This window comes from Herpailurus yagouaroundi, unplaced genomic scaffold (assembly GCF_014898765.1).
Source record: "Herpailurus yagouaroundi ecotype Mexico unplaced genomic scaffold, PumYag 216, whole genome shotgun sequence".
Taxonomy (NCBI): Eukaryota; Metazoa; Chordata; class Mammalia; order Carnivora; family Felidae; genus Herpailurus; species Herpailurus yagouaroundi.
The window spans coordinates 6,236,852-6,261,446 of record NW_024412447.1 but is presented as its reverse complement, the minus strand read 5'-3'; the positions used below and the strand labels follow the sequence as shown (position 1 = coordinate 6,261,446).

Here is a 24,595-nt window from a genome sequence, read left to right as displayed (position 1 = left end):
TTACCTCATGGATCTGGGTGCTGAGCTTGCTGTTGGTCTTGGTCAGGTGGTTCACCTTGTCCTCCTCAGCTTGCAGGTCGTCTAGGGTTTTCTGGAAGGAAAGATCTTGTATGTCCCACGAGACATGCAGAAGCAGCTGAACAGACCTAGTTCTCTGCCATCACTTCTGAGCTGGGTTGAGTTGACTTCAGGGAACAGCTACTGAGTCCCTGGCCCTGGTGCCAGGTGAGGCAGGGGAAGACCTGAGCACCCGTTAGCTGTAGGTGGGCCCTCAATGGTCAGTGGGGCTCTGGCTCTCCATGGGGCATACAGGAGGTCTGTCGGGGGGCTTTTGTTCACCACCATGATTGGGGGCCCCACTGGCACTTAGTGGTTCCAGGGATGCTGGACATGCCTCGCTCTGGACAATCCGGTACCGTGAAGCATAATTCTGTAGTCTGCACACTTGATGCCCCACCCGGGCATTCATGTACGTAAAACAACAGTTCTATTCTTCTAAACCCAGCAGCCAGGACCACTGGACACATAACTCAACTTTTTTTTTTCGTTTAGTATACACTATATTTTTAAAGAATGATCTACCATGAAAACTGAGAGATTTGTTATTGTCAAAATCTCCCTGAGAGTTCTTCACCATTTTGTAAACCCGCATCACTGATGGCAGCCACACTTTGCCGTCAATGTCACCAACACACCCTCTGTGCCCGTCTGTCTTCGGCCACCTAGGCAGGCTCGGGTGTTCAGCCGACTACTCACGACGTCTTCTAGTGGATCTGCCTGAGCGCTTACACACGGACAGCCCCGTTATTTATTATAAATTACATTCCGTTCATTTCCCCCTTAAAAAGAAGGGCACTCTATTGATTTTTTTGAAGGTATGTATTAGCTATAATAATGTTTATTTTACGATAGTAAAGAGAGGCTTCCAAAATGCAGTCTGCCCTCATTATTTGTGGATTATCTATTTTCCAATTTACCTATGAGCTAAAATTTATGTGTAATCCCAAATCAATACTTGTGGTGTGTTCATGGCCATTTGCAGACATGCGCAGAGCAGCGAAAAGTTTGCGTCTTCTGGAGCGCACATTCCCAGCTGACGTCAAATAAGATGATGCCCCGCCTTCTTGTTTCAGCTCATACTGCAAACAGGTGGCTTTTTCATAGTCTATTTAGCGCCATGTTTTTTTACATTTTTTGTGCTTTTGTCTTGGTGAGTTTGGCTCATAAAATGGTGCACCAAGCACACTGGTACTGTGCTATCTAGTGTTCCCAAGCACAAGAAAGCTGTGCTGTGCCTCACAGAGGAAATTTGTGTGTTAGATAAGCTTTGTTCAGGCATGAGATACAGGGTTGTTGACCGTGAGTTCATTGTTCAGGAATGGACAGTGTGTACCAAGTAGTGTCTTACACAGAAACACACATAAAACAAAGTAATGTATTGATTGATTGACGAAAACGTGACCAGAGGCTTGCAGGAACCTAACCTTCTATTTCCCCTTAAAACCAAGGTTCAGTATTGGTGCGCCTGGGTGGCTCAGTCAGTTGGGCATCTGACTTTGGCTCAGGTCATGATCTTGAGGTCTGTGGGTTTGAACCTCATGTTGGGCTCTGTGTTGACAGCTCAGAGCCTGGAGCCTGCTTCGGATTCTGTGTCTCCCTCTCTCTCTGCCCTTCCCCTGCTCGCTCTCTGTCTCTCAAAATTGAATAAATGTTAAAAAAAATTTAAAAACAAAAACGGGGGTCCAGCATTTGTTTATTCAGTGTTTGTGGTGACTTTATGGAACATAACTACCTGGGATAATGAGAATCGACTGTATTTGTTATAAAAGGGGGCTCTGAGTTTGAAATGGTTGAGGGTTACAGTCTAAGGGGAAGTATTTCCAGAGGCAGCAGAGAGAGGCACTAAAGGGGATGTGCTGTGGGTTCATGGTGTCAGCAAACATGGTGACGGGGGTCTGCTGTCCGGTTCTGGGCTTCAACTTGCTCTCTGCACCTGTGTCTTCAGAGTTAGGAAGTGGTCTGTGCCAAGGTCAGCACTGGTGGCTGATCAGAGCTGGCTCTGCCTCCAGGAGCCTGAGCCCATAACGGTCAAACGGGTCTCCTCACAAGAGCTCATGCCCTTTGTCGCCAAGATGTATTGGGGTTCACTGGTGCTTTAGCACCGGCAGGGCACTCATCCTGATAAGTCTGGGGACCCTAGCTTCCAGTGCACCTGGGATCATCTCCTCATGCCCGCTGCCCCTCTTTCACTCTCAGACTAGTCTGGGTGATAAATTATATGGTCGCCCCACTTACAATAAACTTGGGAGGAGAACAACAAGACATGACAGTGCCCGCTTCTCTGATGAGGAAATTGAGATTTAGGAAGACTGACTTCCCTATAGGCCCCAGCTGAGGGGCAGCAAAACCGGGGTCTCCGAGCTCCACCTGCTGTGCCAAGTAGAAGCCTGTGGTGCCTACCTGGTGCAGCTCCTCCAGGGCCCTCTTCTCCTTCTGGAGCTTGGCGATGGAGTCTTCACGGAGCGAGAGGTCCCCGGTTAGGGTGCGGACCTTGTGATCCAGGGCCTGGAAACAGGGGCAGGAGAGGGACAGGCCTTTAAGGCTGGGAACAGCCTTGGAGGGGGAACAAAGAGGGAGGCGCTTGCTCCGAGAGAGGGGCTCTTCAGCTTGGCTGCGGTCCAGAGTCACTTGGGAGCCTGAGAAATGCTAGTGCCCAGGGCACACCCCAGGCAGGTCAGAATCTGAGGGTGAGGGCAGCAGTGAGAACCACCAGTCAGGCCTTGGCTCTTCAAAGCCCGGCCCTCAGACGTCAGCGGTGTCTGAGACACGTGGACCCTCGGGTCCCAGCAGACTTGCTGATGCAGAACCGGCATGTTATCAAGATGCCAGCACTTTGTGTGCACATCAGAGCTGAAGAGGCACGGGCTTAGGCAGCATACACCTTCCCCTGCTCTGGATCCCCCCCGCCAACTTGTGAGGGTAAGAAGGGGGCTTCAGGGCCAAGGGCCCACCAGATGGTATCAGGAGTCAGGGGCTCCCCCTGGAGCCGACTGGAAGGGCAGCAGCTGCTTGTTTGGGCAGAGATCCAACAGCTAGTGGTGGCCCCACGCTAGAGAGAGGGTTGTCTCTTCCGGGAAGAGGGCAGAAGGCAGATGTAGTGAAGAAGAACGTTCTGTGAGGGGCCCAGGGACGCTGAGTCTGAGTGGGCCACAGGCTAGCACAGACACCTGGGTTTCACGGGCACGAGGAGAACCAGTCAGTCCTGAGCCTGGATGTCACCATGAGGGAAAGAGCCCTCATCCCTCTAGCTACTTTGTCCCGACGGAACTTTCTGCAGCAACAGCCAAGTTCTCAGTTCAATGCGGTAGCACTAGCCTGGTGTGGCTATTGAGCACTCGAAATGCTGCTAGGTCAACAGAGGAGTCACGTTTTCCATGGCGCTGAGTTAAGTTAAACTAGCCCCATGTGGCTGGTGGCTAGGGTCCTGGGCGGTGCTGCTGAGGGGACTCCAGGTGGGACCCCCACAGGGTTTCCTGTTCCCGAGGGGGGTGTAGTGAGGCCCCAGGGCCTCCTCACCTGCTTCTCCTTCTCCATCTTGGCCAGTGTGGTCTCCAGACTCTCCAGGTCCCGCTTCAGGTCACTCATCTCGCCCTCCAGCTTGCGCTTGGTGGCGCTCAGGGAGGCCGCCGTGCCCTCCTCCTCCTCCAACCGCTCCCGCATGTCCGAGATCTGGCTCTCCAGCTCCATTTTCATCTTCATCATCTGGGTCAGGCGCTCCTCGGCATCTATCAGGTTCTCTTGCTCCTGGTGGAAGAAAGAGCGCCGGTCAGAGGGGGTCCCACAGGGGTCTGGGCACTGGCTCCGAGCTCCTTGTGATGCGTGTGACAGAACAGAGTCTCGCAGTGCCGTCCCCAGGCCACCAGCTGCATCACTCGTGAGCTGGTTAGGACGCAAGAGCTCAGGCTCCACCCGAGACCTGCTGTGTTGAAATCTGCCTTTGAACAGATCCCAGGTGGTCAGGTGCACCTGAAGGATGTAGCCAGTGGTCCAGGACAAGTCGAGGACACATAGGCTGCACACCGCCGGTAGGTGGAGCTGAGCCCGGGAGTGCCTGTGCTTCCGTCTGCCAATGGGGAGTGACTATCTGCCCAAATGACTCCCAGCATCGATTTAGCACCTTTGTGTTAACGAACCATTTCCCACCCACAGTTCCTCCTTATAACGACCCCAAGAAGCAAACGAGGCAGATGTCACTGTAAGCGACGGTTTAGAGATGAGGGGGGACCTGATATTCGGAGGAGGTGGGGTCGTCAAAGGTCAAACGGACAGTACATGGCAGAAGAGGGACACCCTGGGTGTCCACTGGGGTCTCCCCAAGATGGGGTCAGTGGCGTAAACAGCAACCGGCCACAGACTCAAACCAGACCATCTGTGTGACTTTCGGTTTGTGGCATAACATTACTGAAATTCAGGTCTTTGAAAAATAAGGGAAATCATCACTGTGAGGCATTAAGGGGTGGGGCCCATATATAGGTGCTCCCATAAGCAGGTGATTCTTTTATTACGGGGGTCTCTCTCGTATGCTGATTCTCAGAAGGCTCACCCCCCACCTGCCTCCCTGGGTCTGGCTTAGTGGCCCCGGGGATCCTGGTAGTTGCCAGGGCCCCCAGCTCCCGCCCTCCCTCCAGGGCCCCACATACGGCCTGTAGCTGGATGGTGAGGTCATTCTTCTCCTGGCTGAGCGTGGCCATCTTCTCCTCCAGCTCCTTTACCCTGCTTATCAGCTCCTGTGTCTTGCACATGGCGTTCCTCAGCTCCTCCTCCTTGGCCTTCATCTCCTCCTCTTGCCGAGCCACATTCAGGAGCGGCTTGACCTGAGTGGCGGGCGACACCCTATGGCGTTAGGGGGATGGGCCGCGGGGGCTCGGCGGTGGGCTGTGGGCTCTCCCTCAGACAGGACCTCACACCCCCATCGGGGCGGAAAGCAGCCATGAGGGAGTCCCTCTTCACAGATGCCAGGAAGTATCTGTCGCCTCCACAGAGAAGGCCCGTCCTTGCCTAGGACCAATCCTCAGGGGTCTCTGCGATCTTGACAGACGCAGTTAGGTGTTCCTCGGCGTCTAGCCCCATTCAGGGCTCACACCGTTCTCTAAGCTGTGTGTGCTTGGCCGAGTTCAAGCTCCGGTTTCCCTTGCCTTTCTCCCTTACGGGGTCCTCCTCCTTGCTGTCTCTCTCTCTTCCTGTCTCCCTATCTCTGTCTCTCTCCCTGTTTCTGTGTCTCCGTCTCTCTGTCTGTGGGGACCTGGGATACTGCAGAGGCAAGTTCACATAAACGCACAACTACATGACATTTTTATTCAGTGAAAGCCTACCGGAACGTGTTGGGTTTTTTTTCCCACTGACTCATCCTATCTGGCTTAGATAAGACTAGAGAGTAGTTAAAAACTAAGAGTAAAGGATTTTTATTTTATTTTACTTTTTTTACTCATTGGAACAGGACCTTGCTCTGCCATGTTCAATTAGTAAAGTGTTGCTTTCTAGTAAAGAACAGAGAAGTTTCCAGGCTTTGTCTCCTCATCTTCTCTGACCACTGGTGTCCTGCTTGGGAGGAATCTTAAAGGCTGTTGGTCTGGGGCTTCCCAGAGGGCAACACAAATACCGAGGGGGCAAGTGAGATAGATTTAAGCCTTGCATAGAAATGCTTTGATTTTCATTGTTACACAGTTACTTTAAAAGTAACTTTTTTAAATTTAAAATTGTCTCATGATTATATATTTTGAGAAAGAGAGAGTGAGCTTGAGCACAAGCGGGAGAAGGGGGGAGAGAGAGAGAGAGAGAGAGAGAGAGAGAGAGAGAGAGAGAGAGAAAATCCCAAGCAGGCTCCACACTGTCAGCACAGAGCCCCATGTGAGGCTTGATCTATAACTGTGAGATCATGACCTGAGCTGAGATCAAGAGTCGGACACTTAACCGACTGAACCACCCAGGCACCCCTAAATTTCTTATTTTTTAAATTTATTTTTAGGGGTGTCTGGATGGCTCAGTAGGTTAAGTGTCTGACTCCTGATCTCGGCTCGGGTCATGATCTCACAGTTCATGGGTCTAAGACTCGCGTGGGACTCTGCACTGACAGTCTGGAACCTGCTTGGGATTCTCTGTCTCCCTCTCTCTCTGCCCCCCCCCCTCGAATGAACTCTGTCTGTCTCTCTCAAAATAAATAAACAAACTTAAAATATATACAAATAAAAAGTAAAATAAAAATTTCAAAATAAAAAAGTAGCTGGCATCAGGAAAGCTCAGTCATGGAACAGGTGGGGGAAGGACTGGCAACTACCGAACTTTGAGAAATGCTCATCTGGACTGCTCTGGGATCTCAGGCCCTCGAAAGGGCTGGCCTGTGTGGGAGAGCCTTTGGGGAGGCAGAACTTACTATCCCTGCTTTGAATCTGTGGTCAGCACTGAGTGTTAGAAAGCGCTTTCCCATGGGGAGGGGAAGGAAGCTTCCACACGAGCCGTGGGGGCCTCAGGGCCACCAGAGATGACCTAGAGCCTGATCCACCCTCCGCATGGCTGTCCCTCCGACTCCTGAATGCAGCCCTGCATCTGGCCTCTGCTGGTGCCCAGCAGCATGTTCCCTTTGAATGGAGGCCCGAGGTGGGGACCCCATCACCCAGTATGATTCCACCTGCACCAGGAGGAAGGCTCCCCGCCTGCTGCGTTGGTTAAGGGCTGACTCACTGCCCTCTCAGCTGTCTCGGAAGGACCTGGGAAATAGGCCGGATCCCACGATTTCCTGAGCTCGCTCCAGCTCTGAAGCTGAGGACCTCACTGAAGGAGCTGGAGATGCCTCAACATGTGCAGGGGGAGGGGCTGACGACCAAGCCCCCTTTTTGTACTGAGGGGCTTTCCATCCTAAGGGGATGTTATTTGGAAGGATGACATGAGGCGGGAAGGTCCTCTGTGGTTTTTCTCAGGGAGGAATTAGCCCCTGACCGGAAGGGGACTAGATTCCTCATTTGTCTCCCAGGCACCCTCATTTGTGGACTGTCCCTGCTGCATCCTGTGGCCTCCCACCCCCAAGAGGCACCTCCCCCCCCAGGATTTCCCCCCTCCCCTCCCCCAGACACACACAACGAACTGGTAGCTGCAGCCCAGCTAGCCTGGCCCCTCAGCCCTACCTTGTTGTATAGCTTCCACCAGCCCCAGAAACGCAGCTCCAGGAACTTGCGTGTGTTCCGCTGGATGACTTTCAGGCCAATTCTGCAAAAAAAGGAAGCTGGGGTTCCCTGGATGAAAGTGCAGGTGTCAGGGCCTGGCCTCCCTGATGGAACGGTTCCACGCAGACAGCACAAGGCTGAGACAGACCACTCATTTCTTCTTACATTTCCTTCCTTCCTCTCCCTCACGGGAAATCACCCATTACTCTCTGAGTCCTATCCATTCTGCAGTCTCTGGAACCCACCCCCCCTTGTCCCCTCCAGCTTCACTGGACTGTCATTTACCGAGGACCTCCTGCATGCCAAGGCCCTGCTGTCCTACACTCAGCCCCTAACTTGTGTCGCTGCCTTCAGTCACGGTCCCAGGGAGGGGGTGGGGGGGCAGTGGATATCAGGACCTCATTATTGTTATTTGCTCATTACTGTTATTATTACTAATACTATGCCCACAAGGAACCAGAGTCAACCACAGGTCAGCCAGGGTAGCCTGAGTTATTTTCTGATGATCATTTTAGAAAGATGGCTGGAAAACACAATTCAGAGGGCAAGGATTTGGAGTGAGGACTTCTGGATTCCAGTCTTGACTCTTTCTGCCTGGATCTGGGCCGGTTCCTTCACCCTTCTGACCTCAGTTTCCACATCTGCGAAGCAGGGGTGCCAGCCCTGCCACCTCCCTCTGACAGTGTCATCACATGGATCAATAAGGGAAAGTCTGGGAAAGTGACTTGTAGGCTTTAAGAGAAGGGTCTGTATTAGGTGGTCCCTCTTATGGGTTGAATTGTGTCCCCTCCCAAAAGATCTGCTGAAGTCTTAACCCCCAGTGCCTGTGAATGTGACCTTATTTGGAAATAAGGTCTTTGCAGGTGTCATTACTTAGGTTAAGATGAGGTCATACTGGAGAAAGGTGGACCCCTGACCCGAGATGGCAGGTGTCCATATAAGAAGAAGGAAGGCCGTGTGGAGACACAGACAGAGAGAAGGTCTTGTGAAAACAGGCAGAAACTGGACTGATGTGGCCATAAGCCAAGGAACGCCTGAGGCCACCAAGACTACAAGAAGCAAGAAAGGATCCTCCTTTAGAGCGTTCAGGGGGAGTGCAGCCTGCAATATTCCTTGATTTCAGACTCCTGGCCTCCAGAGCTATGAGAATTGCCATTGTTTTAAGACACCCAGGTTGTGCTGCTCTGTTCCAGCAGCCACAGGAAGCGAATACAGACCCCAAACAGGGTTCTCTGGGCCAGTGGAGATGTCGCCGCCCTCCCCTCATCTCACGGCCCCGAGTCGTTACTGGAGCTGACCGCTGGGTGTGTGGACGGGTCCCCGGTCATTCTGCGTGGATGCTTCAGTGGCCCCGCCCCACCCGTGTTTGTGAGTGCTACCTTCGCTCCAGCATCTTCTTGAACTCGATCCTCATGAGGAAGCCCCGCAGGCGACACTGCAGCATTGTCATGATCTTGGCCAGACGCTCGTCCCGCATGTCCTCAAGCTTAGCCAGGATGCCCGCTCGGAAGAATACCTGTGGGAAAGGCACACTCCTCTGCACGAGGCCCAGCTGTTGCCGATGGCGGCCACTTGTGAGGCAAGCCCCAGAGGTTCAGAAAGGGCCTTGAAAGTTAAGAGACCCAGTCTGGTGCTGGTGTTTGAGGCCCCTTGGGAACAGCTGGCCCTGGCCTGGACATCCCCAATAGCGGGGCCACTGCCAGCCTCTGTGTCTGTTTCCTCTCAGCCTCCTATGAGTTCCAGCTCTGGCCTTGCACTCGCCGGCTGGGTCACCTTGGACGCGTCTCCTCACATCTCAGGGCCTCAGTTCCCCATTTGTGAAATGGGGATGTTGATCCCTCCCTGACAGGGCTGCTATAAGGAGTAAATAGAGATAACTGGGTGGGAAAGTCTCACGTAAACTGTGAAGTGGTAAGTAAAATATGATAGGTTGGGGCACCTGGCAGCTCAAGCATCTGACTCTCCATCTCACGGGTTCATGGGATCGAGCCCCACATTGGGCTCTGCGCTGACAGCTCGGAGACTGTTTAGGAGTCTCTCTCTCCCTCTCTCTCTGTGCCCCTGCCCTGCTCACACTCCCTTTCTCTCAAAATAAATAAACATTTTTTAAAAATGTGTTAGATCGTTATAATCCTCACTGCTGTGGTGACTGCCCAGCACGACGGTGGCAAGGGGCCTCCTTTAACTGCTATGCAAACGGCCAGTAGACAGTCACGGTCTCCTAGGATCTGGGAGTGGGAAGAGGGGGTGGTGTTGGGCGGGGGAGAGGTTGACTTTGTAGAAGGATACAGAGCTTTACCAGTGCTGCACAGTTTCAGGCACCCAGCTCTGGTGTGTGTGAGAAAGCTTTGCAGTGGGTTAGAAAGATCAGGAAATACCCAACTTTGCAGTGTGTTACATCAGGAAACACCAGATTTCCAGCAAATACAGATTAAGGTTGCAAGGTAACATTCACTCCTCCCTCCACCTGTGACTTTTAAGACTTTTCGAGAGCACGGGTGTTGGCACGGTTGTGGATCAGGGGAGGGTAGATTGGTACAACAGTTTTGGAAAAAGGGTTGGCATTCCCTCATCAAGTTAGTTGTTTGCATACCCTGAAACAGTCAACTGTCCTCTGCCGTGTTAGTACATCTCAACCCCGGCTGCACATCTCTCCTACCTAGAGGGTTGGAAAGATACCGATGCCTGCACAGTGATTTCAAACAATTTCTGGAGTGAGGCTCAGGCATTGGTATTTTTATCCCTCCCCAAAGTGATTCTAATGTATAGCCAAGGTTGAGAATTTCGTTCTGGAGAAACCTCTACACGGGATCATGTGCAAAGATACTCAAAGCAGCATTTGTTGATAACTGCAGAGGGAAAAAAAAAATCAATTTCCAAGGGCAGGAGAAAGGATAATTGTTATGTGGCTGTCTGAGGCAGCATGATACGGTGGTGACAATGAGTGAATGTCCTATACTGACCAACAAGGATGAATCTTGGAAACATGAATGAGTGTTAGAAGCATGCTACAGAAGATTATATCGAGTGTGGTACTTTCATGTGCGTATGTGACAAAACTATTTTTTAAAAGGCAGGGGGATGGTTAGCATTCGGAGCAAGGGGTTACTCCTGGGGGTGGGGAGGAAGGGGAGGAAAGAGATGAGAAGAGATTCTGGATTTTTAAGTGGGCCCATGGGTGGTGACTTTATTATCAGTTATGTTTCTTAATGTAACATCTTTTTATAGTCTTCCAATAGGACATGATAGAAACTTCTAGAGGGATAGAAGGAGCCAGGAGACCTGTACCTGGCCTCAGCCTCCTTGGATGTGCTATGTGACCCTAGCCAAGCCACTCCCTCTTGGGAGGCCTCTAACTCCCCTCCTGTTCAATGGGAGTGCAGGACCCTGAGTCCTCCCAGCTCTAAGACTCTGTAACTCCACACCTTGAGGCCAGGAGCAGAGCTCTTGATTAAATCCTTTATGCGGATGCTATGGATACCAACAGGAAAAGAATGGAAAAGAATGCTCCCTCCACCTGCCTTCCTCCCCCACAAAAACCCAAAGAGCTAGCTAGCCATGATGGGGTAGAGACATTGGGCTTGATTTCATAAAATGTTTCTTGATATTTCAAAATGAATTGTCATTGAGTTGTGTCCTTTTAGGAGCAGTGAGGTGAGCATGTGGCTGGGTGTGGGGACACAGTTTACAGGCAAAATCATCCTGTTCTCTGCTCTGCCTCTGCCACCAGAGCCTGCCTGGTCCTTGTCCCCAAGCATGATATGGCAGGGACAATGACTGAATGTCATGTACCAACCAACACGGTTGAATCTTGGAAACTTGGGTGAAGCTTGGAAAGCTATCCCCAGGATCCCCAGGACTCTACCTGGACCTGAGGTGCCCAATGCAACATTGAACAACAGCAAAATGCAGTCCATTTGCCCAGCCAGTAACTGCATCAAATGTTGGCAACAGCAGCCCCATCCCCTTTCCCATGACCCAGTGTCATGCGGCCTGGGGCCTGCTCCATTCTGCCTAGTACTGTGGAATTGGGCACATCACCTCCACGACCCTCTCCAGGCTTCCTCAAGGTTCCGCTCCTTCAAAGGTGGGGGTGGGGAAAAGAACTGGTCTCTGAGGTTCTCTCCCACTCAAGTATTCAGCGACTCTATGACAAAACCTGCAGTGTTCCTATAAGTCAATTTAGCTATACACAGCATTTCTCAATTGTGAAGGAGGCCAGAGCTCGCAGTTCTGGAGGATTCCAGAGCAGCATTACAATTCTGCTAATGCTCACTACCATGAAGCAAGCTCTAGGGGCTTAGGAACTCTTCCTGTTCTGTTCACTGGTGTATTCCTAGAGCCTTGAACCATGCTTGGCACACGGAGGTGCTCTATGAGCATTTGCAAAGTGTCCGCGTCCTCTACCAAGCCTGTAGGGAAGCCATGTTGCCTGTGGCATCCATGAGACTTGGAGAGGTAGTTCATCTGTCCTGGGCTACACAGAACTAGGCTTTGAGCCTGATGCTCCTGAATGTAAAGCTAGTACCCCTCCTGGGTCGCCCTGCTTGTCATGTTGGGTGCAGTCTGGTTGGGCAGCTATAGATGGACACCTTGCACCATTAGCCTGGCTGGCCCTTACAGTCCCGACAAGACTCTGCAGGGCCAGGAAGTGGGACAGACACACGGCAGCCCAGGCCCTGTGAGTCAAGATCAGGCAGCCTCTCTGAGTCACCCCCAACTCACCTGCCAGCTCAGGGCTGGAGCTTTCGGTGTGGGTGGGCTGGGATTATGGTGCTTTGCTCTCAGACCTCACCCCCACACACATACCTCCATGCCCCAGTAAAATCCAGGACCTTGATTCTGATTGGGGCTCATACAGTACTAGGAAATAACCTGCCATTTATTATGTACCTGTCCGAGCTGGGTTCTCACCCACGTTATCACTAATCACCCCCGAATCCCATGAGATCAGCTGTATCAGCCCTACTTTTGCAGAGGAGGAAACTGAGGCTCTCAGCAGCCGTGGGGCTTGCCTAAGGCAGGCAACTGGTCAGCGGCCAAGCTGGAATTCACACCCTGAAGCCCACCTTCTTGGGACGAGGCTGAGTGGTGGAGGGAGGGAGTATCACCAGAAGCCCCTACCTTGGTATGCCCAATTTTGTATTCATTCATATCCAGGTCAATGGACCCGAGCAGCAGCTCTGAGGCCTTCTTGTTGTCTACAAACCCCTGAGGAATCACATTGGGGTTCAGCACTTGGTACCTGTTGGGAGAGAGATGATGACAGCCACCATCACGCCCGAGCTGGCAGTTCAGGAAGTACATCCATGTAGTTGACCCATCCATTGGTCTTTGTGATGGCCTTGGAATCATGGTTAGACCTGTTCTGCAGATGCCCGAGGCAGGCACTGGGGTGGGACTGGCAGGAGACATTGGGGAGTGAATGTCTGTGTGGGTCAGGAGTTCAAAGGGCTGGTGCTCCTAGAAATGAAAACACTAAAAATTTTCCTTCCTGATCCTTTCTTCCAGACATAGGAAAAGCACTTATTTTTCTGGCCTGCAAGCAGCCCCCTTTGTGATTTAGACAAGTCCTTCCCTGTGTAAAGCCTTCAGAGGGCTTGGACAGGATGACCTCTAATGACTTGTCCATCAACCTATGGTCCTATGTTCTAGTATGTAGGGAGTGGGTAGAAGGGAAATAATCCCTAAGGTGGAGGTGTTACTTTGGGTTCCCCCAGAAGCAGACCCTGGGACAAGGTATCCAAATGCAAATAGTTTACTTGGGGGATGGCAGAGTTGGGGAGGGGGACAGGGCAGTCAATAAGAGGCATGTTATCAGGTCAGTTATCAGAATGGGCAGCTGGGGATTAATGTTGCTAGGGGGTACTGGGAACAGTGGTGTGCTGAGACCAACTCCTACCGGCCGGCAAGAGCCAATTGGGTGAATCTCTCCTCAACCCCACATTCACTGGTGTCACATCGCTTGGCTCGAAATCAGCCATGGGAGTGTTTACACCATGGAAATCTGAAGACACTACAAATCAGGGCTTTTTAATTTCTTAATTTTTATCATTTTTTAAAAACGTAACCTGGAGAACCTGTTGTTAGACATTTATCTGGGAGCCCCACTCATAGCCCACCAGAAGAGTGAGGGAATTGAAATGCTGATATGCCAGTTGTCTGTAAGTCATTGGTTATGGGCCGCTCCTGGGGAAGGCATTAATTCCTGAGACTTTCAGCCTGCCAAGTAACAAAGCTGGTTCAAGAGCCAGAGAAAGCCCCTCAGGCACAGAAATGCAGGTTCTCGCAGTTGAAGGTCAGGCCAAGGTGTACTCAGGTAGTGAGCTGCCGTCATCGTACCCGCAGCATCTGCTACAACAGGACTATATTTATCAATCAGTCCATCCCTGGAAACTGAGAACTGTACTCAGGCTATCAGGAAGACATCACTCACCTCTGTTTGAACTCTGGGTACAGCATCCTGTTTGGGAAGCCCTTCCTGCAAATACGGATGCCTTCCAGGACTCCGTTGCAAGCCAGCTGGTGCATGATCAGGTGGGCGTCCACCACGCCTGCCAAGAGGGAGGGTGCAGGATGTAGTCAGTGTTCTAGGGTGGCACAGGCCACTCCTTGTCGCTGCAGAAAGCTAACTGAACGTCTGTGTTGTCAACCCCAGTCTCCTCCCGTCATTGCACGCAGGGCCCCACAATTCAGCCAAGACCAAAGGCCCTCCTGAGTATGACTTCTAGCTGGTTCTCACCCAGCCAGAACATGATTTTCACTTTACAAAACAGCTAGAATATGATTTTGGGGGATCCATTTTGGGGGATCCTTTCAGTGCCCCATTTTGTGCCCTAGTCATCCCTCGTGATTAAAAGTGAACTTAATTCAGGGCACCTGGGTGGCTCAGTCAGTTAAGTGTCCGACTTCGCCTCAGGTCATGATCTCACGGTTAGTGAGTTCAAGCCCCACATTGGGCTCTGCATTGACAGTGCAGACAGAGCCTGCTTCGAATCCTCTGTCTCTCTCTCACTCTCTCTCTCAAAAATAAAGAAACATTACAAATTTTTTAAAAAGCGGATTTCATTTATACCTGGCTCACAGTTTGTGTGCAACAAACATTAGCTATTTTTATTAACGGTTATTGTTTCATTGGGTCAAAACTGTCCCAAGTTTGAAAAATTGGTGGGAGGAGAGGTTGGTAAAGAAGAGAAACAATACATAAGGTTTCAAAAATACTAAACTGCTCTCTACGTGTTCACTATGCTAAAAACAAGAAAGGGTATGTAGTTTAAGCAAACACTTCACAGAGCCTGAGGACTTCCAGCAGGGAGACATGTCCCCATGATGTACCTGATTGCTTGAACTCGTTGGGGACAATGCAGCGGACAAAATGGGGAGCCGTGCTGTGGAGGGTGGCCATCAGCTTATTCAACTGCTCCTGGGGGTGGAGGAAAAAGGAGAAGAAAGAATGAGTTAATAAGCTCAGTGTTGGTGTTGCAGGATACCGATGCTCAGGACAGGTCTTTATTTAGATTTCAACTAATTCATGTCTTTTTTTTCAACGTTTTTTTAAATTTATTTTTGGGACAGAGAGAGACAGAGCACGAACGGGGGAGAGGCAGAGAGAGACGGAGACACAGAATCGGAAACAGGCTCCAGGCTCCGAGCCATCAGCCCAGAGTCTGACGCGGGGCTCGAACTCACGGAGTGCGAGATCGTGACGTGGCTGAAGTCGGACGCTTAACCGACTGCGCCACCCAGGCGCCCCTAATTCATGTCTTTTTAAAAATTTTTTAATGTTTATTTACTTTTGAGAGAGAGAGAGAGCATGAGCAGGGGAGGGGCAGAGAGAGAGGGAGACACAGAACCCAAAGCAAGGCTCCAGGCCCCAAGCTGTCAGCACAGAGCCAGACACGGGGCTGGAGCCCACAAACTGTGAGATCGTGACCTGAGCTAAGATCAGATGCTTAACCGACTGAGCCACCCAGGTGCCCCTAGAGTGCAATTAATTAAGTTAAAATGTAAATTCAAATTGAGTTCTTCTGCTGCACCAGCCTCTTTTCAAGCACTCACTAGCCATGTGTGGCTAGTGGCTACCATCATGGATGGCATATTGGGCAGTGGCCGTCTGTCATCTCAGAGGGACTTGCCCAAGGTGACGTGGTTTTCAATAAGCAGGGCCCTTCTTGATTCAGCGCTGGCTCATCATAGAGTCTCGATACTAGAAGGAACCATAGTGCCTGTGAGGACGAAGCCCTGCCCGTTGTTAACCTCCCTATGGAGGTTCCCTCCTCCTCTGCTTGGATTCCTCCAATGAGGTAGCCCACTCCGCTTCCAGGCGGCTAGATCCTTGGCAAATATTGAAATCTTTCTTCGGGCCACATCTCCCTATTGGCTGCCTTTCTGCATTTTGGAACGTATCCCCAGTAATGCCCCAAATCTGTGGAAGTTGTGACCGGCCCAGAGGATCTGCCAGCCAACTCTGGGGCTCAAGATCTTAGGCACTGATATCTCCAATGATGCCACTCCCTGGGTTTCAGTCCGAAATGATGTGGTTGGACTGAACCATCTCTAAGGGTCTTTTCTGCTCTGAGGTCCTGTGGTTCTGTGACCCCTTTGGAAGGAAACAGACTCCTTACATGGAAGAGGCAACCGTAGGCATAGAAATGAACTCGTCCTGTCCTGGGCTGGGAGGTGGAAGCCAGACCACCACACCATTAGAAGGGAGTGTTCAATGGAAAGGAGGGTTCACTGGATGCACAGTGGCCTCTGGGGCAGCCCCTACTTACCCTGTAGAAGTTGGAGACTGTCATGAAGGAAGACCCCCTCTTCTGCTTCTTGCTTCCAGCTGAGGAAGAAAAACACACGTTTCATGTCAAAACGCAGCATGGAGACAGGCAGCCCCATTCAGTGCTCCATGTCGAGGAGACACATTCTATGGTTTAAAAAGGCTTTTCTTAGGACTAGGTGAGGTGGGGGCCCTCACACCAGGAAAAGGACATCTACCAGGGAAGGGTTGAGTGGGATGACCATGGTCTAATGGTCAAAAGGAGCACTATGCTCTCTGGAGAGGGTGTAGCCCTTTGTGACTTAGGGCTACACATAGGGACAAACTGTTCCCATTGCCGGGGCAGGAAGAAGAGCCTGCAGACCATCTGGAGGCATTGCACGTTGGTGGTGAAAACGTCAATGAATTCAAGGAAATTTGCAGCTCTTGCCCCACTGAGTGGCAGCCACCTTGGGCAGCTCCCATCCAGGCCACTCCCTGTGGGCCACACGACCTCGATTGGGTAGGAGGCAGGGCTGGGCTTGGCCTGAGCCTCAGACAGAGGAGAGCGGGGAGCAGAAAATAAGCACACGCATTTGGGCATCCACTCTTCCAAAGCAGTATTGCTCCACCCAGAGGTGACACGGGCCCAGCGGGCAGTACAGTTGATGGAAACTCTCGCAGGATGCATGCGCACCTCTCCACTGCACTGTCATCCATGGCCTCCCTCAAGTAACTTGTCACCCATTCATCCACTTTGCAGGAGTTGAATAAGGTGAGTTTTGTTTCCTTGTTTCCATTTTGGCCACTAAAGGGCATCAGCACAGGGGGACTGGACACAACAAGGGGTCATTCGTACCTGGAGCCTCCTCTTCTTTGAAGAGAAGGGCCAGTAGCACCAAGGATGATTTCTGGAACAAGCCCACCACTGTTTCATTCAGGGGGTCTTTGTTCTTCTCCAGCCATCCTGTGATGTTGTAACCCACCTGGAGGGGACAAGCGCCAGTGGTTACCTTCCAGGTCTAGCATCCACCTTTTGGGTCCCACGGCCAGAACCTCTACCTACAGGTTCTGCCTGCTCTGGGTTCGCAAGATCAACCTCCAACCCCATCTCCTGGGGCTTCAGCTCTTGACCTGATGACTTTCCTGGAGTCCTGGGATGTCCCTGAACCACAGTAAGAGGTGGAGTCCCCATTATCTGCTTTCATGGGCATTTGCAGTTTGCCTGTTTAGGTCACCCTGTCTCCGAGCTTTCCCCACAAAACAGGACTCCCCAGCTACTTTCTGTCAGGGTGTGACCTCCTCTTGCAAGTCTGGTTCGGCTGGCTACTCTGAGCCTCCCTGACCTCCTGGCTCTTTTTCCACCCAGGTGGGTTGATCTTCTTCCAGGCTCAGCCCTTGCTCTGACTGACTGGCCTCGACCAGGGAAATCCTGAGCTACATGAAGAGCTCCCTACAAGGGTGTCTAGTCTCCCCTTGCTCAAGGGCACACATCCCTTGGCCATTGCCTGGTGGAAAGGGCCACATGGGATCCATGTGTTTAGTTAATTGGACATCCATTAATTTCTATTTCCTGTTTTGCTACGTGGCCCTAGCTGGGGAGGCAAAGAGGAAGGCGCATTTCAAATTCTTCCACTGAGCGTAGGGAACCGAGGAAAACAGATAAGAAGCAGAAACCTTTGGGCTTTCCTTCCCCTGTAGAGCATAAAGACATTTATCACCTGCGGGCCTTACTTTAGAGCCTTCTTGGAGGTGCATAGGTCCCATTAGACTTTGAATATTCCATTGCTATCAATACAGAGCCCTCTCATTTCATCGTGGGAGGTGAGGCGGAGCACTGCAGTCGGCCTCCAAAGCTGCTGTTTACTTGTTGGCATAATTCATTTTGCAAGTAATTGGCATTGTTATGGTTGATGAGGTCATAAAATCCTGGCCCCGATGCCCGATCCAAGAGCAGCTTTCCTGACAGCTCTGTGCTAAGGCTGCTGTTTCCCTGCAGTTAAACCCACAGAAGCTCAACAAACTCCAGTGGTAACAGGGAGCACGGGCGTTTACAGCAATACCGCAAATCGCAGGGAAATAAAACACATTGTCAAGAGCTGGCTGAACAAACGTGGTCTCCCCTATCAGTTATTCAAATAAGAAGCTAATTCCCTCTTCCCCAAGGACTAAGTTTGTCATGAGTGAAAAAGCCACTCCAGAGATGTCGTTTTGTTGCTTTGGTGGCCATGAGCCGTCAGAAGGATAAGTTAATCCATTGGGGGGTAATTGATAGGCTCGTGGACTTTTTTCCCTTTTTTGCATGTGTTGTAAATTCTGTCCAAGATCTAAGTGCAGCTGTGAAACCAAGGGCCGCAAACAATGGCGTGGCCCCAGCAGGTGAACTGCTGGCGGTTCCCTGGCAGGCATCCTTGGCTGGATTGCTTTGGATTTCTCAGAGGAAGAAGTGATGAGGAAGTATGACTCAGGGGTCATTTTACTGAGCTGATCACCCTGTTCTATGGCTGCTGCACCAGCTGGAGGCAGGAAGCCTCAGCAAGGTCACGGCAGGAAGGACCTACAATAGCCAGAGCCGCCTGCAGCAAGAAGATAGATGGCCACAGGAGATGCCAACAGGGTACTCACGGTGCCTGCATAGTGGACGAGCTCGAAGTGGGCCTCGGGCCCCTTGCCTTTGCCTCCCTTGGGCTTGAGGAAGTTGCTGGACTTTCCCAGGTGGTTGTCATACAGGGCCGCCTTGAAGGTGGCGTCGGTGGCCTTGGGGAAGACACACTGTTCCTCCAAGATGGAGAAGATGCCCATGGGCTAGAAGGAAGAGCGGTGGATGTTGTTAGAGGAGGCCGTAGGACCCCAACGGGGCCGCTCAGGTGTTGGCCTGGGGGTGGTGGGAGGGGTGCCTCAGACACCCGCGTGGCCAGCCAGGAAGCAGAACTCTGGGCATAGACCCCCAGGAACGGTGAAGCTGCTCCAAGGTCTGGTCTTCGAATGCCAAGGCCATTTACACTTGAAAGAGACTAGAATTCATTGAGTCTAACAGAAGGGGAGATGGAAGTCTGAAAGGGCTACTTAGCTCCCCAAATGCTAATCCCTCCCAAACAGTGGTGCCAGGCAGCCTTGGCCCTCAGGGAAATGGTGAAATCAGTGACACCCGTCCTCTCTGCATTTAATTCTCTGTTATCCGCTCCTGCCCTCCGTGACGTTCCTGGCTACCAAGAACCACATATGGTTCTTCTCAAAGAAGAGGAGAGCTCACATGGGAGCTCATAAAACTGTCAGTGACTTAATATCTATGGAGGGTCTGGATTTCTAAAAATTTCTGGAAGAGGGCAGTGCTTAACCCCAAAGCTCAAACATGAGGGACATTTCAGGCTCTGTGACAGCCGGACAGGGGGGTATTTGTTGGTGTTAGAGGACAGGTAGATTGTGTGTGCAGCCTGTTCGGGGAGACTCTTTTCCTGGGAGGTTGAGGCTGGGCTTACATCGGGGACCCCAGCCTGCTTTCTCACCCCTAGGCTGAGTCTCAGAGACAACATATATTCTTTCTCCTATCTCTTGAATTTTTACTTTTTAATAATTTTAAACTTGCAAAAGAGTGCAGAGCATTCCTACACGTCCTTCATTCAGCTTCTCCAAATGTTAATGCATGCTTGGTAACGACAATGAAAACCAGAAAATTAACATTGATACAATACTATGAACAGACTGTTCACATTTTGTCATCTGTCCTGTCAATGTCCTTTTCCTGTCCCTTTTCTGCATTTGCTTGAACAGTATATATTCTTGAATTAGGCCATTTGCTAGAACATTCCTGATGGTGTGACTACAGGGGTGGCGATTAGGTTGTCTGGGTTAGAACCTGACTGTGCCATTCACAGGGTGTATAATCTTGGACAAGTTTCTTCCCTTCTCTGTGCCTTAATGTTCCCATCTGTGAAATGGTTGTATTGTGTCACACACACACACACACACACACACACACACACACACCCTGCCATATATGTGGTAGCTTGTGATGATCCAATGAGTTGAGGCATATAACAGCCCAACTAATGGTGACCATTGCAATCACTGTTGTACCCATTTTGCAGAGAGGAAGCTAGAGGTCAGACTAACCAAGGTCCTTAGTGGTGTTGCTGGTGCCACTTCCCTGCGGGTCCCCGTGAAGTCCCCTTCTGAGGGGCAAGCCCTGATCAGGGTCCTGGCCTCTCTCTCGAAGCCCCTCCTCTGAGCAGCGAGTTACCTTTTCCAGGAGGTCAATGCAGGCCTGCAGGTCAAGGCCAAAGTCGATGAAGACCCACTCGATGCCCTCCCTCTTGTACTCCTCCTGCTCCAGCACGAACATGTGGTGGTTGAAAAACTGTTGCAGCTTCTCGTTGGTGAAGTTGATGCACAGCTGCTCAAAGCTGTTGAACTGAGGAGGGAGGGCAGAGAGCAGGGTGTCAGCCGGGACCCAGACAGAGCCTCCCGGGGGCCGGGACTGAGGGACAAGTGACAAGCAGAGCTCAAATTTGCTGAGGGCCAACTAGCGTCAGGCGCTGCCCAGATGCTTGAACACCGACCCTGGGACGGTGCTGCATCAGCCCTGCAAGAAGCCCTTCTCGGTGACCATCCCCTGCAAAGGCACAGAGCAGCTTAGCACCTGCAGAGGAGGGTGGGGGCAGAAGGGGGCAGAGGGAAGTAGGAGGGAAGGGGAGGACAGGGGGCGCCCAAACCTCGGATGCCGTCTCCTGTAGTTAATGAAAATCATTATGGAGGGGTGCCTGGGTGGTGCAGTTGGTTAAGCGTCCTACTCTTGATCTGAGCTCAGGTCATGATCTCACAGTTCGTGAGTTTGAGCCCCACATCAGGCTGTGCATTGACAGTGCGGAGCCTGTTTGAGATTCTCTCTCCCTCTCTCTGTCCCTCCCCTGCTTGGGCTCTCTCTCTCTCTGTCAGAATAAATAAACTTAAAAAAGAAAGAAAAAGAAAATCATTGCGGAATCTTTTTTTTTTTTTTTTTTCCAGGATAGAAATCATTTGAGAGGCTTTATGGATTCTGCCCTGCTGTGTGCCTTTGGACAGTTCTCTGTGTGTAGTTTTTTTAATCCTCATCTGTAGGATGAAAGGGCTTGAGGGGTTTACAAGCCTTTAACAAAAAACCAGAGAGTGCTTTCTCTTGATGAAACCCCAGGCTAAAGCAGAGGTGCCATTGTAGTCACAGAGCACACACACGTGCTAGACCCTGCACTGAGATGCCTCTGCTCAAAACCTGATGAGGCAAGAATGATTAGTGTCCCCATTAATACGTGGAGAAACAGAGGCACACGGCTTGGAAGTGGCCCAAGATGGGATTCGAACCCTGTTTGTCTATAGCACACACTTTGCTGTTGGCACATGTCATCCTCCCTTCCTCTCGTCCCTCCCCTGCTGGCTCTCAGTGGCTCCCCAGGATACCAGGGAGCACAGTCCAGAAACTCTAAGCCTCCTTCTACCTACGAAATTAAATGACTCTCTTGGAAACAGCGGCCAAATTAGCCTTTTAGAGCCTGAAAAAAATTGGGGTAATTTTTTTTTTTTTTTTTTAAATCCATCTGTGGCCAGTAGAAATTCTTAAAATAATAGGATAGTGGAGTGAAATGGACTTTATAGATCATCTCTCCCCGTTGGTTCATTTTAGACTTGAGAAAACTGAGGCTCAGAGAGGGATAGCTACTTTCCTAAGGCCACATAGCTAGTTGATGGCCAACCTGAGTCCAGAACCAGATCGACCGACCCCTAATCATGCGGCCTTCAGTTACAAAGCTAAAATATTCCTGACCCACTGCACTAGCCTGGGATGAGACCCGAGTGTCTCTTGTGTAGGAAAAAGGTGAGAGGTCACCAGTGTTGTGCTGGTACATCAGCTTGCTCACTCGCTCTCTCCCTCCCTCCCCCTCTAAATAAATAAATAAATAAATAAATAAATAAAGAGCAAATAACTGAGATTGGCCCGCCCCAGGTCCGAGATGAGAAACCAGAGAACCACGGTGAGAAAGAAGTAGCTTCTGGAAGAAAAATGGCCACCCCAAAGCAGAAACAGAATGCCAGGGCAGGCACACCTCAAAGATCTCGAAGCCAGCGATGTCCAGCACGCCGATGAAGAATTGCCTCTGCATCTTGGTGTCCAAGGTCTTGTTGATCCTGACCACCAGCCACTTGAACATCTTGTCATAGATGGCCTTGCCCAGAGCCCCGATGGAGTTGTGGCACTGTTCCATATTCTGGCCCTTCTGCACAAACTCATTGCCTACTTTGACCCGGGGCCTGGTGATGCCCTTCTGGAGCTCCCCGGAATTGAGACCCATGAGATGGGCAACTTTGTCAGCCACTGAGTAGGGACAGAAAAAGCAGGCGGGTGAAAGAAAGATGATGCCCTGCCCCGGAGAAGCCCGGCACCATCTATTGTGTTTAGGGAAGGGGGTAAGGGCAGGGTGGCAGAGACCCCGTGTTGCCAATGAGAAAACGGAGGTCTGAGATGGTTTCCACACTCGCTCAAGGTCAAGTGGCAAAGCAGAGTAAAGAAACCGAAACTATGGCTCTGACCCTCTGTCCTGTCTCTCTGATTATTATTGATGTCTGGACATCCAAGGAACGTTCTTGGTTTATAGCATGTCTCTGAAATGTTCACAAAGCCTCAGAGGTCTGTGAGCCCCCGCCACTGGTGCTGCCTCCTCCCTGAACAGCCAAACACCTACCCTCCGTGGTGTCCACTTCAGCCTGCTCCTCTCTGGGCTTCTGCTTGAACTTCATGTTGCCAAAATGCAAGATGCCCCCGGTCAGCTTATAAATGCCAATCTTTTCGTCGGCGCTGAAGCCCAGCACGTCAAAGGCAACCTGCAAGTCCACAGGGAAGAGAAAGGCAAGAAACTCCTGGCTTCTCGTTCCACAGAACAGAGGCCACGGCACTGCAGTTGTGGGCTGGCCCTGATGGGCCACGGCAAGACGGTGTGGGCTCTGGAGGTCAGACACACCCTGGCCAGAGACAGGTCTGTTTTCCTCCCAGGGGCCCAGACCAAATGCTCTGCACTATCGTCATTTGTGTTTATCTAACCTTCCTGGCCTCTGTTTATCCATCTGCAAAATGGGGATAGTAGGTGGTCATAAGGATAAACTGAAATGATGTGTAAATGTTTAGGCCATTACTTCACACACAGTGAGAATTAGATACACAATAACACATTGGAGGTGGCATTATTATTACCATCATTATTACTGTTCAGGCTTCATGCTAGGTCCTGGGAGAGGGCAAGGCCAAGATGCATCACGAATCAATTCTACCATCAAAGAGGAGAGTGGACACAAATACCCTAACAGAAGTTACAGGTGCTTGGAGTGATAAGAGGAGAGAGAGAGAGAGAGAGAGAGAGAGAGAGGGTGCGGTGGGAACTTAAGAGACTGGAGGGTCACTTCTAGCCAGGACGTGAAGCAGATGGCCCCTTAGGTTCTGTGGAATCCTAGTTCAATTCTGCTTGCTGTGACGGGCGGGAGAGAAGAGCCAGCTGCAGCCCGGGAGACCCCCGGGGGGAGAATCTGGGCCGCTGCCTGGCTGCTCTGGGTGGCCCCACCCCAATTCCAGTGGCAGCGCATGCAGGGCCCCACAGTTTCCGTCTTGGCTGTCCCTGTGGTGTGCCGGCCACGCCCACCCACTCACGTCTGTGATCTGCAGCTCTTCCCCGTCGTCCATGTTCTCCACCACTGTGACGCCCTGGCTCACCCAGTGGTACTCCTTAGGGTTGGGGACCAGCAGCAAAGTCTCTGCCAAGAGCAGGAAAGCAGATTAGCAGCTTGGTGACCTGCGGTTTTCTTCTCTTTCCTTTCTAAGCCGTATCCCCTAAATGCCTCTCATGTGCCCGGCATGATGCAGGGGGCATCATGGGGCTACAGAGCTGAATAAGATATGATCCCTACCCTCAGGGATCACCCAGAGTCATGGAGAGATTTGAAAAGGGTACATGAGGAGTTTTAGGATAGCAAGAGGGTCTCGGGAACTTGGTTGTGTCCTCCATCACTTGGCCCAGTACCTGGCACCTCCTGGGTGCCCTGTAGATATTTGGGGAATAAATTAAGTCCTATTTATTTTCCCCTTCCTCTCCCCTAGAAAAAGCCATTTACATTCTAAGGCAGAAGGTAACACAATGATTGCAGCGGGCAATAACAATCACTGGCACGTAAGAAGCGTGAAGATTGTGCTTTTACAAAGATACACACTTCGATTTTTCCTCAAATGTGTGCCCCTCTTGATCTGTCTTTGTTTTTCTGCTTTTGGAGGAGACGTTGGTGCAAGAAATACTTTCATTTTCCTTCATCTCTACTGTTGAGAAAAACTAGAGCCCAAGAAGGAAGATAAATGTGGGCGGTCACCCTGCTCAAGGGTCAGGGATGCAGTGGGGCTTGGTGGCGAGTGTGGCAACCAGGAGAGCTTGAGCCCCATCTGAAGGGGCCACCACCATCCGACTGCCTTGATTGGAGCCGTGTGGGAGGGCAGGGCCATGGCTGCTGGATCTTCTATAACTTCAGAGAAACAAGAAGTTGGTGATGTTTTTTGTTTTGTCTTGTTTTACTTATAACAGGGATTACTATCAAATTCCACTCATTGGTTCAGAGACCC

The 24,595-nt window shown here is 51.2% G+C and overlaps 2 protein-coding genes across 5 annotated transcripts in view; one reads left to right on the top strand and one right to left on the bottom strand.

The window, feature by feature from the left end:
* Window positions 1–24,595, top strand: part of KPNA7 (karyopherin subunit alpha 7) — a 122,346-nt gene that overhangs the window by 41,800 nt on the left and 55,951 nt on the right. The window lies entirely within an intron of this gene.
* Window positions 1–24,595, bottom strand: part of MYH16 (myosin heavy chain 16) — a 61,927-nt gene that overhangs the window by 27,932 nt on the left and 9,400 nt on the right. For all 3 annotated transcript variants that reach the window (XM_040455899.1, XM_040455898.1, XM_040455897.1), the window contains 16 exons: window positions 23,639–23,742; window positions 22,683–22,821; window positions 22,047–22,315; window positions 20,210–20,380; window positions 18,595–18,774; window positions 16,829–16,955; window positions 15,992–16,050; window positions 14,553–14,640; window positions 13,654–13,771; window positions 12,342–12,462; window positions 8,597–8,733; window positions 7,179–7,260; window positions 4,701–4,874; window positions 3,577–3,804; window positions 2,461–2,565; window positions 5–91 (listed from right to left, as the gene is read on the bottom strand). In XM_040455899.1, the coding sequence (XP_040311833.1) occupies window positions 5–91; window positions 2,461–2,565; window positions 3,577–3,804; window positions 4,701–4,874; window positions 7,179–7,260; window positions 8,597–8,733; window positions 12,342–12,462; window positions 13,654–13,771; window positions 14,553–14,640; window positions 15,992–16,050; window positions 16,829–16,955; window positions 18,595–18,774; window positions 20,210–20,380; window positions 22,047–22,315; window positions 22,683–22,821; window positions 23,639–23,742 (2,189 nt within the window). The remainder of the gene's footprint in view (window positions 1–4; window positions 92–2,460; window positions 2,566–3,576; window positions 3,805–4,700; window positions 4,875–7,178; window positions 7,261–8,596; window positions 8,734–12,341; window positions 12,463–13,653; window positions 13,772–14,552; window positions 14,641–15,991; window positions 16,051–16,828; window positions 16,956–18,594; window positions 18,775–20,209; window positions 20,381–22,046; window positions 22,316–22,682; window positions 22,822–23,638; window positions 23,743–24,595) is intronic.